Genomic DNA, 14,014 nt, shown 5'->3' with positions numbered 1-14,014 from the left:
GACTTGTTTCTCTGTAATGAAGCTGTTTTAGTGAAGAAAGTTGAAAGGTCACAGAGCGACTGCTGAATCTTCTGCTCTAAACATGAACTCTGAACTTTGTGATGCTTCAGGAGGAAAACTGCTTCAGTTATTCTCTCAGATTAGTTTCATATTTTCTGCATCAGATTTGAGTGAGATCCTGGAATGAAGACAGAAGAAAAGACTTTGTTCAAAGTTTGATTTATAGTCAAACCTTCCAGTTTATTCACACAATAAAACATCAACACAATATATGAATTCATTCATTAAAATCACAGTTTTTCCTCATTTGTTTGATGATTTTGACAAAAACAAACACAAACACACACACATGGTCTGCCATACTCATAAAGAGAAATGTCGACATTTTTCAAGACAAATATTCCAGAAACATTTAGAGGATAGAGAAGTTGACATTTTCATGTGGAGAAATATTTTAGTAAATCAAAATGATGATGAGCAGTGATAGCCTCCATAAACAGTCACAGGAAAGATCTCCTTTAAAAACTCAGAAACATCAAGAGAACAACTAGAAGATGTGGAGGTACCACCCATAATGTTTGACTGACAGCTGATCTCTGTGCAGAAATGATGGAGAGCAAATAAAATGAAACTAAAATACAGATTTAAACCCACAATATGAAAGACTTCAGTCTATTTCACTTTAATCAACTCAGCTGTGGCTCCAACATAGTAAACCCAAAGTCCAGCATAGAGCGGCTGAGTGAATGTGGTCTGGACTCTGTGGAGGAGAGTCATGGTTTCAGAGACGCTGTAGAAGGACAAAATACCTGCTCTGTGATCCAGGTACACTCCTACTCTGGAGGAACGAGGACCTGAGACAGGAGTTTTGATGTTGTTGTACCAACATGTAAAACTGTTGTTGTTACAATTTAATACCCAAGATTTGTCATTATGTCCAAATTTACATTTAATCCCTTTTCTGCTGATATTCTTGTATGCGACTGCTACATAAACTCCTCCCCCTCTCCACTCCACCTCCCAGTAACAACGTCCAGTCAGACTCTCTCTACTCAGAACCTGAAACAACCAAGTGAATCTGTCTGGATGATCAGAATAAGACTGTTGTTGATTCATTAATGTTGCTTTTCTGTTCCCCTCTGATAATAACAGCAGTTTGTTTGCTGTGTTTGGATCCAGTGTGATTTCACATGAATATTTTAAGAATCCAGCTCTGGTCTTTGGCTCTGGTGGATCTGACAGTAAAACATCCACTTCAGTGACTGTCAGTGAGATGTTTGTCCATTCCTCTCTCAGAATGTCCTGTAGTTTATCTCTGACCTCTGACACAGCTGCTGTCACATCCTCAAAGTAGCTCAGAGGACGGATATTGATGCTGGATGAGTCTGTAGACTCACTGAGTGCTGACAGTGAGGGGTAGTTGTGTAGAAACTGGATGTGATCCTCTGTGTGTGAGAGCTGCTTCAGCTCAGCATCTTTCCTCTTCAGCTCAGTGATCTCCTGCTCCAGCTTCTCCTGAAGCTCTTTGACTCGACTCACTTCAGTTTCCTGCTGGGATCTGATCTGCTGCTTCACATCAGAGCTTCTTTTCTGGATGAGATGGATCAGCTCAGTGAAGATCTTCTCACTGTGCTCCACTGTTTGATCAGCAGACTGATTGATGGCCTCCACCTCCTGTTGAAGCAGCTTCACATCTTTCTCTCTGTCCTGGATTCTCTGCTGGATGTTTTGTCGACTCACCTCCAGCTCTCTCTGCCTCTCAGTCCTTTCTGCTGCAGCTGAGACTGTGTCGTGGCCTTTATGTTCATCCACAGGGCAGAGATAACAGATACTCTGCTGATCAGTACGGCAGAACATCTTCATCACCTCATCATGACGAGAGCAGATGTTCTCCTGGAGCTTCTTGGAGGGCTCCACCAGCTTGTGTTTCTTTAATGGAGCCACATCATAATGAGGCTGAAGGTGTTTCTCACAGTAAGATGCCAGACAGAATAAACAGGACTTGAAGGCTTTCATTTTTCTTCCAGTGCAGAAATCACAGGCCACATCTTCAGGTCCAGCATAGCAGTGATCAGCAGGAGCAGCTTTGAGTCCAGTCTTCTTCAGCTCCTCCACTAAATCTGCTAACATGGTGTTTTTCACCAGGACAGGCCTTGCTGTGAAAGTCCTCCGGCACTGAGGGCAGCTGTAGATTTTCTTCTTTTCCTCTTCATCCCAGAAGCTTTTAATACAGTTCATGCAGTAGCTGTGTCCACAGGGAATAGTCACTGGATCCTTCAGTAGCTCCAAGCAGACTGAACAGCAGATTTTTGTTTGATCCATTTGATTCATGTGCTGTGCCGTTTCACCGTCTCTCAGTGACTGTCAGACAGTTTCACTTCCTCTGAACAGAAACAACCTCTGTGCTCTGAAGGGAAACAGATCTCTGCTCTTGTTCACCTTTAGACCCATCCTGATACAGACACATCTGTGAAGGGAGATATATTCTTACAGAGCGACCAAGAGCCAATCACATGATGCAGGGTGTGGTATGTGTGATTACATCATGCAGTAACAAGTCTAACCCAGTTAAAGTTTAATAGTTTATCTTTACTTGGTGCTTTGAAATTTGACAGTCAACACTCAGCGAGTTCATTTTATATTTCAAAAAGTTCAGCAAAGTTTAGGATGCTGTGATGAATAAAAATAAATCAAACTTTATATTTTGACATTTTCTAATCTTAGTTCATTCTCACACTTACAGAATGATGCATGGGAACAACTGACTCCACTAAATCAAACCTATGTTCAAATGAGATTATGATCATTAAATAGTAACAAATATTTAAATTTAGCAACAACAAATGCAGATCGGTCCACAATGTTTAAAAAACAAACAAACAAACATTATTTTGTAGTTTTTCCTGTGTACACAGTCACAGTGGAATTTAAATGAAAACTTTCAAGTTTAATTCAAGGTTTTAGTAAAATTTTGCCTGAACTGTTTAGTAATTTTTCACAAAGTGTCCATGTCAGTAATTCATTCAAATGTATTTTGGTCTTAAACTGATCCAGTAAATGTAACTTTTTCTCACCTACTTAATCGAGTATTTTAGTTGTTTAACTGTCATTATAACTAAACTGAACATCCAAAGCTTTTCTCACTGCAGTTTTGTTGTGCAGTTATAGCAGCACTTTGAATCATCCACAGTTTTATAGAACTGTCTGTTGAATTGTTGTTTTGTTTGGTGCGATGGTTCATTTATTTAAATATTGATGATAATTTGATATATTTGATTATTTATTACAGGTGCAAACAATTTTTTTTTGTTTCACACATGGTACAGCAGTAATGCATTCCCATACACAACCTTCCTTTCAATTAAAGTAACACTGTTTCCATGCAAGAAAAGGAGCAGGAAGAAGAATCAATTCTTATTGATACCTGCCCCCTATCTGTGGTAATACAAGTAGGCAACCAAAATTACACTATGACAATTTTCTGCACATAACAAAACAAAGCAAACAGAACAATATACTCAACAATGAGCAATACCACTAAATATCAAACTAAAAGATCATTTTTCTGCAATTAAATTCTATTCTTTTCAACTTCTTCATATTGGTTTATCATTTTATTCTTATAGCAGATTTTAAATTGAGAAACATTTATACAACACTTAAGATGATCACTGAGAGAATTCCAGTTTCTTATGCCTATGACTGTTGGACACATTTGCCTTTGTGTGGTTCGAGCAAACAGGTGCTTAAAATAAAACTTCCTTCTGCCGTCCCCATTTTCTGAACACAATACAAATAAACTTTGTAACTTAAGAGGTAGTGTTTTATTTTTTGCCCTAAACATAATAGTTAAAGTCTGTAATTTCACTATGTCTTCTAGTTTTAACAATTTCGATTTTATAAACAAATTATTAGTGTGTTCTCTATATTTAACAATATGCGTAATTCGAATCGCTCTCTTCTGTAATAAATATAATGGTTTCATATTAGTCACGTATGTATTCCCCCATACTTCAACACAATAGCTCAGATAGGGTAGAAACAATGAAAAATATAATATTGTCATTGTCTTGTAATCTAATATATATCTAACATTACCCAGGATATAAATACTTTTAGCCAACTTTTTTTTAACATGTTCAATATGTGATTTCCATGTTAACTTGTCATCCACTATTACACCCAGAAAATGGAATTCTGTCACTCTTTCAATTAATACTCCCTCTATAGATAATACTATCTCTTCCTCCTTTACACGGTTTCCGAATATCATAAACTTTGTTTTTTCCAAATTCAGTGATAACTCATTTACATCAAACCATTTTTTCATTTTTTTCATTTCAATAACCATAATTTTAGCCAATTCTTTCAAGTTCTCTCCGGAACAATAAAAATTTGTATCGTCTGCAAACAAAACAAAATTCAACATTTTTGACACATCACAAATGTCATTTATATATAAATTAAAAAGTTTTGGTCCTAAAACAGAACCTTGAGGGACCCCACATTCTATTTTCATTCTATCAGATGAATTGCCTAAACACTGCACATACTGAAACCTATTATGTAAATAGCTGCTTAACCAGTTCAATACTATTCCTCTCACACCATAAGTTCTTAACTTAGAAATCAAGATGGAGTGTTGCAGAGTGTCAAAAGCTTTTCTTAAATCAATGAATAGTATATTTATTATGATGTGTTGCTGATGAAATGTCTTCAATAGTATTCATTAATGCTATTGCTGTTGATCTGTTCCGTCGAAATCCGTACTGACTTTCGCTTAACAGTTGATGTTTTTCAATGAAACTATCAAATCTTTGTGCAAAGAGTTTTTCAAGCACTTTAGAAAACTGTGATAGCAATGATATTGGTCTATAATTATTAAAACTATGTCTGTCTCCCGATTTATAAAGTGGGATAACTTTTACCACTTTCATTCGGTCAGGAAATACAGCCGAATAAAATGAGAGATTAAAAATATAACAGAGAGGTTCGATTATACAATCCAAGGTCTTTTTTACGATGACCATGTCTAACCCATCATGGATGTCTTGTTTTTAGATTCTGCTACAATGATTTCTTTTTCAGTGATTTCCCCTAAAAACATAGACTTTACCACTCCATCTCAAAATCATCTCAAATCATCTCAAACTGGTTTCTTGAACATGAAGATGAGTTCACTGTACTGCAATAGAGCATCTTTGGGATGAGGTGGAACGGCAGATTCAAGTCAACAATTAATGAACATGACTTCATGACGCAGTTCTGTCAGCAACAGGGGTCATACCTGCTATAAACAAGGTGTACCTAACAAAGTGACCAGTAATTGCATATATGCTGTTATGATGAATGTTTATAATAAATATTAACTGAGAGAGAAAAGATACACCAACGCTACTCTAGGGTGATAACAAAACGAGGGAAATTAACAAACTACATCTAACTGTTTTGGATTCAGAACAAATATTTTCAGCCTTTTATAAGGATTAAAATTTAATTCTGGATTAATTTTGGCAGCTTGAACTAGTTAAAGAAGATGCTGCCTATCCTGACATTTATATGAAAAGTCAAAACTACTATTTAAGCACAATGACGACAGACTCCAGGCAGACAATCCTGTAAAACATGCAAATATGAAGCATCTCTGATGGCTCAACACAGTAAGAAGAAGGGATGGAAATGATGTATAACTAGTTGAATACTGGAATCAGTGTTTTAAGCTGTGATGTAATAAACTAGTGCTGGGAAAATGAAAAAGAAGGAAGACAAATGTTTCCCTTTTGTGTTTTCCTGATTATGTGTCCGATATTTAAAAAACAACAACAACTATCTATCATGTACAAACTCTTTACAGGAATAAACCTGAAACCAATTGTTCTGCTGGGGAAGTTTTGTAAGCGGTACGAAGTTTAAAAACCACCATTCACCTGAGGGAGGCTCCCAGGAGCTCAGGTCTGACTGGTTTCAGAGACCAGAAACTGGAATGTACGGTGAGCAAACTGTGTTAAAATGCAGTGACTGATAAAAGACGGATGAGCACCATCACCATCACAATTAGTTGATCAATATTCTCAATAATATAACAAAAGGCTTTCTTACAGACTGTATTATAATACAAATACAAACCACACATGGATTATTGCATGGTCCTGAAGCCAGCAGCGCCCTTGGTCATGAGATTGGTTTTAAATGTTTGCTGTATTATTGTTTTTAAATCATTGGAGTATACAGATTTTAAAAGTGTTTTATGATTACAATAGTTCGTAAAGTAGCAGAAGTATTCACACATCACAGTGACGGAGGTTAAAGGTTAATTATCAACCTTCTGTGGAGGAAATAAGGTGCTTGTTGTGCATTACGTTCAACATTTTCCTAATGTACCTTCAAACAGCTAATACCGCTTGAGCATTCCTGTCTGTGCCTAATGTCGAGTCATAGTCATGTAGTTTCTCTTTTCAAGTTCTTCTTGATGAAAATCACACTTTAACCTTTGACTTTCATAAATGATGTGACAGACTTAACACCATGTTAAGTCTATTTGGCAAATTCTGATCAATTATGAAGGATTAACCAGAATATTCTGACCGGCTACCTTTGATAACGCGGAAACAGAAATCTTGAGTTGTGGTATCAGGGTGCTCAGCCCACAGATATTGAACTTCACATACCCCATCTGCCTCCATTTGGGACTGCAATGGCCTTAAAAACCCTACACATATCTTCCCTACTTAAGTGCAGCCTTTTTTCTAATGGAATTACAATATCGGCATCTGGTCTCTGACTTCTCATCAATTGTGTGGGCGTCCTTTAGAGGACATTTCATCGGAATAAAGGCAAATACGGTGGTGCCTTTATCTGCAGAAATATGTGGCCTGTAGCCAGTGGGTGGGGCACCACATGCTCGCTCTCACTGTTAGATTGGATAGAAAAGTCTGCAGCAGGACAAGCGAATATTAATGACGTTAATACGTTAGTACCTGAAAGATCCCTTTGGACTGCTGTGCCATGGATAGTGGGAGGATCTTTCCATTGATGAGCATCAGTAGTCTAATCAGTTTAGATTCTTAAATTCAACTTCGTTCTTTGACTTTTCCCATTTGTCTGCAGAACAATTTCACAACATTTTCAATTCCTCTATAAACATTAATCTCGTTTTTTCTTTTGTCTGCAACGCTTGTTCCTAGCATGTCCTCGTCCATGAAAGCATTTAATCTTATCTGAGCAATTCCTCTTGGTCTCCTGTGTCACTGCTCATCATTCGACATGCTTTTCCCAGTATATCCACGGCCATTTTTGTATTTATGCTTGTATTTTCTCCCAGACTGGTAAACATCAACAGAGCTCAGCAAAAGAACTTTTAGTTCCTATTTGAACTTTATTAATACAAGTGTTTAACCTTTTCATGTTTATAGTTTTATCTTTCTTTGTAAAGTCAGCTGTTCTGCTGCTCTCTATGTGATTGGTCAGATGCCCCCAACGCCACCCCTTTCATGTAAACAGGCTAGTAGCTAAAATGGGAAACCCTGATTTACCTTATAGAGTTGATAACTAGCGTCATGTGATCACTTAGTCTGATTGACAATGTTGGGATAAGTTAATCAAGATAACAGAAAGATTTCTTGAGTATGATGAACAATGAATTTAACTCCTAAATGTGACTTCCTAACACAGAATGTGATGACGTCATACGCTTTGTACTTTGATGTGTGGTGATTGGAAGTGTCTGTGTGGTGCAGCCTGGACAGACCAGACCAGCTGCACCACACAGACACTTCAAACCTCACCCGAGGACAAAAAGCACAAGAACAACAACAAAAAAAGAAAGAAAACAAACCTTAGAAACATGCAGGGTTACAGGAGAAGCCAGCCGTGCAGAGTCTGAATTTAACTCCTATTTATGACTTCCTACCAAAGAATGATGATGGGAGAATTTCGATTTATTTATTACGCATTAGTTTTATGGGTCTGTTCCACTTAAGGTCAGATTGGTGTCTATGAACCAAAATGAGTTTCACACCAAGACTAAACTCGTGTCATGGTTTGCATTATGCAGTGGTTACAGTGGTGACACTTATTAGACTCTGAAGTCTGTGCACCAGTTTTTCAGGGTCCTATAGGTGCAATTGTTGCGACCACTGTAAATGTGACACCATCACAGAAAAATGGTATAAAATCAGAAGAAGAAAGAGAACTCTAATATGATGGCTGCACACCAGCTGGATCATTATAACAACATCACATCACATGAGTAACTTCAACATGACGAGACTTCAAGGACTCCAACAATGTTCATACAGTGAGGATAAATAATGTTTTTTTTTATTATTTATTATAAAAAGGACACAATATAGATATATAAAATGCAGCCAGAACTCCAATAACTAACATGTCCATTAATTTGACACGTTGATTTATATATAATTTCTTTTTCTCTCTTAGCTTTTCAGCTCCACATTTTTGCCATTTCTTCCACACTCAACTCTTTTCTACAAGCTGAGCACACAGTGAAGGTAGGGGAGGGCTGGTGGCATTAAGAGATTTGATTGGGCAATCTAGGGGCCAGTTAATTCTTTCCTTTGGTGAAAGTTGGGCTCTTCAATTCAGCATGGTACAACTCCAAAGATTCTGCAACATCAAACCCTCTGTCTGCTAATATTACATCCAGTTACAAGATGAGCTTCCCGACCCCCTGAACTACAGATGCCCTACATGACTGTTAGGACAACTTATGTATTGCAAGTATGCAGTACTAAGAATAACTTGATGTTTCTGACTTTGCATTATGAATTGTTTATCCACTGACAAACATTTCAAGTTCTACTAAATTAAAAGACAATTTGTGGTAACCTGATTAGGATTCAAAAAGAATAATTAACAACACTTCTTGTAATGGTGTTAGAATCAGCCCAGCTTTTATTTTCATATGCAAAAAGTAAAAGCAAATCAGCCAACATACTGGACACATAATTGTCAATTATACTGTCACCATTGTTACTGGTATTGAAAGCTTATTGATAATTTGTCCAAGTAAAGAATGCCCTCTCACAAATGTCATGTGACAACCTCATTGGCTTACGGAACTGTGATGTCACACACATTTAGAATCTTACCACCACTGTGATCCTTCGATCCTTTGATCCTAAAACCTATAAATAGGGGTGAGACGCAAGAACTTTTAGTCCGTTATTCGCAGCATTTATGTTTGCAGCATTCAAACGAACGTTCGCCAGAGAAGCCCTTTTTGGATCCTTTTCAGAGTCACTGTTAACAGATTCCAACATGTCTCCAAGAAAGCAGAAAAAAAGAGAAAACGTAAAGCCCAGCGCTCCTCCTTGCAATCGAGAAGACGATACGCAACTGCAGAAGATGTGCTTGGAAGAAATGCATGAGGAAAATCTCATGAACAATCACAATACGCGACACCCGCCCCAGCCAGAGTACACCAATTACATCTGGGAAAGTTTTTTTAAACAACGAACGGAGATTATCTCCGTATTACTGAGAGAGCACTGTGAGAGAAGGACCGCTGAAGCAGATAAACTGTTCAGACAGCTTCTCGATAAGGAAGATATTATAAAGGAGAAAGAAATGGAACTCCTAGACATGCAGGGAAGGATCTTTGAGCTCCAAGCAAAGCTTAATAAAGTACAAGAAAAACCAACAGAAGAAATCCTCCAACAGAAGAAAAACGAGAAAGAGAGGGAAAAAAAGATTCAGGAGCTGCAAGTAAAGCTGGATGAAGCCCTGCAAAAAAATCAAGAACTCCTCCAAGAGAAGAAACAACTGGTCATAAAACTCCAAGGCACTGAGATAAATGAAAAAGTGCTGAAAGGAAGGGTTGAGTTTCTTCGAAAGAAAGCGCAACAGACCATGAAAAAGGAAGATATGGATTGCAAGCTTCAGGACAGCGAGAAACACAAGGAAGCCTTGCAAATAAAGCTTGATGAAGCTCTGCAAAAAAATCAAGAACTCCTCCAAGAAAAAGAACAAATGGACATAAAGCAGCGCAAACTGCAAGGCATGGAGGGAAAGTACAAAGCACTGCAGGCGAAGCTTGATAAAACACTGAACAAAAATAAAGAGTTGCTTCAAGAAAAAAAGCAACTAGAAATTAAACAGAAAGAAACGGACTCCAAGCTTGAAGGCGTGGAGGAAAAATACACCGCGCTGAAAATAAAGCTTGATAAAACAGTGCAAAGAAATAAGGATTTCCTACAAGACAAAGAACAATGGGAAATAAAGCAGAAAGAAGATAAACAAATTCTCCAGGACTTTGAGAGGAAAAACCAACAACTGCAAGACCGTTATAACCAACTGAACTCCAAAACAACTGAGCTGGAGGGGGAAAAGAAAAAAGTGCAAAAACAATGCTCAGAGATGCAGAGTAAGCTCAGTGACATGCTGAGAAAAAACACAGAACTGGAGAAACTTTCCAACAATTTGAAGTGCAAAAACACTGAGGTGCAGATGTTAAAGCAGCAAGTAGAGAAAACAAACAAAGACCTGCAGTGTACACTTCAAGAACTCGAGAGAAGTCAGCAGCTACAAGACGCACACAACAAATTACAACACAGTTATACAGAGATGCACGAGGCAAAGCTTATGCAGGAGGCCAAATGTAAAGAACTGAAAGAAAGGCTGGAAGAAAAACAAGCCAAATTAGAAGAAGTGGAGACAACATGCAGGAAACTTGAGAAGGAAAACACACAAACAATTGATGAGTTACGAACCCTCATCCTAGAGAAAATAGTGCTCGTGGAAAAGATCACGGAAAAGAAGAAAAAACGCTTCCGCTTCTTCTGGAGAAAGAGCACTCCTGCTTTTTCTACTTTTTCTACTTTTCCTTCTGCTGATGTCACCCCGTCTTCCTCCTCCACCGTTGCATCGTAATTTTCACCTTAACTCCTAACACCTGCCCCATCTCCCTCCCCCCCTCTCTCTCTCTCTTTCACCCTCACCCCCCAACCAGTCCCGACAGTTGACTGCCCCCTCTAGAGCCTGGTTCTGTCATAGGTTTCTTCCTTTAAAGGGAGTTGTTCCTATCCACTGTGGCACCCAGTGCTTGCTCAGAGGGCATAGTTGGGGTTCTCTCTCCTCTCTTTCCTCCTTTCTATCCCTTTCCTTTACCCTCTTCTTTAACCACCACCCCTCCCCCTTTTCTATTCCCCCGCTTTTCTATTTCCTTAATAATTAAATAATAAACACAATTGGCTACATTTTAAATGTGTCTGATCAACGTCTTCATTCAAGAATGAATTGTCTTTCTCACGGAGTCATGTGTATTTTGTGTTTTCCTCGGGCTGGTGATCCCCGCGGTCGTTCAGCCCCGGAGTCCAGAGTTTTAGTGTTTTAATCACATTTAGTGTTACATTTTAGATCACCACAATAGGATATCCATAATTTAGGATTCAGGCATTTGTTTTAGTTCAATATCGTAATCATTCTATGACTGAGTAGTTTACAGAAGCTTCAGTCTGCACCAATAACTTCTGTTGGAGCTATTTGTTCTTATTTTTTTATTATTTTGAAATTAGTTAAAGTTTGTTGTTAGTTTACTTATATTTTGGGGTTTATTTACAAGTTTATTTGTAGGTTAATATTTGTTTCAATGTTTTGTTTGTTTGATGTTACCTTGTTAAATTAGTCAGTAAAAGCTGTAGGGCCATTTTGTTTCTATAAATAAAGAGACTGGTATAGGACCAGCATGCACTGGGGTGAGCCTATGGTTTTTTTTACTAGAGCAGGAGAAGCAGCAGGACGTAACTAAAAATGGATCTTGTTATTGCTTGCCAAACTGGATAAAATAAACCATAAAAACACGACAACAATCAGCTGTCAAACTGTACAAGAAGTTCACAGTAATGTAAAAGAAGTTATATCACTTTATTTTTAAATGTACGCACTCAGGGTCAGGACTGAAGACACTGATCGAGAAAATACTCTAAATATAAATATTCACCTAAACATTCAAAATTATTCAATTGCATGAAAAGAAATATGAACTCTCTACAATACTGGCTTCTGATTGGTTGAAAAAGCAGGTGCTGAACTTCAGAAGAGCTAAAGCTGCAAAACTGTGTAAACCCAGAGTGGATGCTGCCCTCTGACCTTTCAGAAGTACGATCTTTTTATGAAGACACAGAGGCAGAGTTATTATTCATCACTTTAAAGATGATATTCGTTACATGTTCTTCACTCGTTGTCTAGTAAAGTCCAGAGAATGAGACACATGATTTCAAAACATACAGCTGCATGTTAGAGATCACAGAGTTCTTCAGTCTTATGAGAACTCATGGAGACTAAATGTCAGACACATCAACAGTAAATGTCGTTCCTCCCCCCGTGAGTTTGTGTCCTCCACACTTGTTTACACAAACATCTGAGGTTTGAACAGTGTGCAAAACCACATGTTACAAAGCTGCTGAGCTACTGAATACTGGAATATTTCATTCAATATCACCATCTGACCAAAGGACAAACACAGAGAGGATTAGAGCGCCAAACTTTGTTTCAAACTGTTTCAGAGTTTAGAGGCAAAAAGCAGAATTTCTACCTGGACAAAGAAATCAAAGCAGGAGAAAAACAAGCTTTTTACATTTATTCAAAGGCATTATGTGAATGTACTCTGAGCCACAGCCTCCTAAAGTAAAGACATTTGATCATCTAAACCAGACAGAGTCATGTTTTCAGCAGTGTCTGTATCCTCCATATAGACCATGCCATGGTCCACCTAGGGTGACCAGGTGTCTGACTTTATGTGGGACTACACAGCGCTCAGTCCTTGTTTCCCTGTGCCACACACACATTGAGCCAATGTCCAGTTTTTTTATTGACTCTAGTTTCTGTCGATCGGTAAGCCCACAAAACAACCCTGTACAGGAAGTAGATTTCATCTCTCTGATAAAAGGAGTTCTAATCCCTGATCCTATGAGTCTGACCCAGTAGATAGTATTGATATGATCATATTTATGCCTTTGTTGTTCAGGCACGTGCAGAGGGGGGGGCTATAGGGGCTTGAGCACCCGCCCCTTTCCTGATGGGTGCCCAAAGTGCCCTTTTGTTGAGGCAACTTTTTAAAAAAAATTTTTCTTTTGTGTGCGTGCGTGCGGAGTCCTGTCTGTGCCCCTCAACAATAATATTTAACTATTAATCACAGTTTTGCTAAATAAAAGGATCTGGCTTGCATCAGTCACATGATCACATTTAACCAATGATCGCCCTTGACGACAGAACGCGCTGGTTACGAGCTGGGAACGAGCTCACAAAGAGCACGCGCATTTTTAGCGGTCCGGAGCTGTATGAGAAACACAAGTTAACTCAGAGACACAGACTGATGCGACAAACCCAGTAAGTAGGTGTACAGCGTACACTGTAGTGTATAGCACACAGGAGTATTGGCTTATTACGTACACGTTGGTAAGCTGTCTTGTTGCAACTGACGAACTGAAACAAACGAGCGTGCTGTGTGTGCAACAGCGCGACAAACATTACCTGTCCTTTTATTAACTACACAAGTTGTGCTGGTCATAGCTGCTGGCTACCTGTGCAAGGCTGTCATGGGTCTGTAGCTCTGTCCACCGTTTTAGGGAACATATTTAGTTTTAAAGTATTTAGAACATATTTAGTTTTAAAGTAAGTTTCCGGGCTTTTCCTGCCTTTCTGGAGGGATTATATTTCACTAAAAAACGATCTAATATGCATGTCCACATAATAATTATTATAATTATAATATATTAAAACACACACGCTGTATTTTAAAGAACATACATTAAGAAGCAGATTATATTAGATTTATATTTTAAATAAGACAAAAGTTGGATTTTACAGCAGTAAAATGATTGTATCTCTACAGTTTAAACATGTAATAAGCTTTGCCCTGCACAGAGTGGATAGTGAAACAAGTGGAATCATCATAATGACATTATTTCATATTTATTACTTCCCCATCCAGATCCCTCAGGTCATCTGGATCCGGTCTTTTATCAGTTCCCAGAGTCAGAACCAGACACGGAGA

General features: G+C 38.2%; 1 protein-coding gene across 2 annotated transcripts; it reads right to left on the bottom strand.

Moving 5' to 3' along the window:
• Positions 1-672: 672 nt before the first annotated feature.
• LOC146612919 (tripartite motif-containing protein 16-like) lies at positions 673-2,334 on the bottom strand. Of its 2 annotated transcripts, XM_085378871.1 has the most exons (2): positions 1,672-2,322; positions 673-1,497 (listed from the first exon to the last, which is right to left on the bottom strand). In XM_085378871.1, the coding sequence occupies exons 1-2, from the start codon at positions 2,320-2,322 to the stop codon at positions 673-675; spliced, it is 1,476 nt and encodes a 491-aa protein (XP_085234997.1). The 2 variants fall into 2 exon arrangements, with proteins under 2 accessions (XP_085234997.1, XP_085234996.1); XM_085378870.1 differs by having other exon boundaries at positions 673-2,334.
• Positions 2,335-14,014: the final 11,680 nt, after the last annotated feature.

The sequence above is a fragment of the Diplotaxodon limnothrissa genome, linkage group LG18 (genome assembly GCF_057381915.1).
Source record: "Diplotaxodon limnothrissa isolate DT_005_m linkage group LG18, D_limnothrissa_male_GT1.1, whole genome shotgun sequence".
NCBI lineage: Eukaryota > Metazoa > Chordata > Actinopteri > Cichliformes > Cichlidae > Diplotaxodon > Diplotaxodon limnothrissa.
The sequence above is the reverse complement of the archived record's forward strand: the minus strand, read 5'-3'. Positions and strand labels throughout refer to the sequence as shown.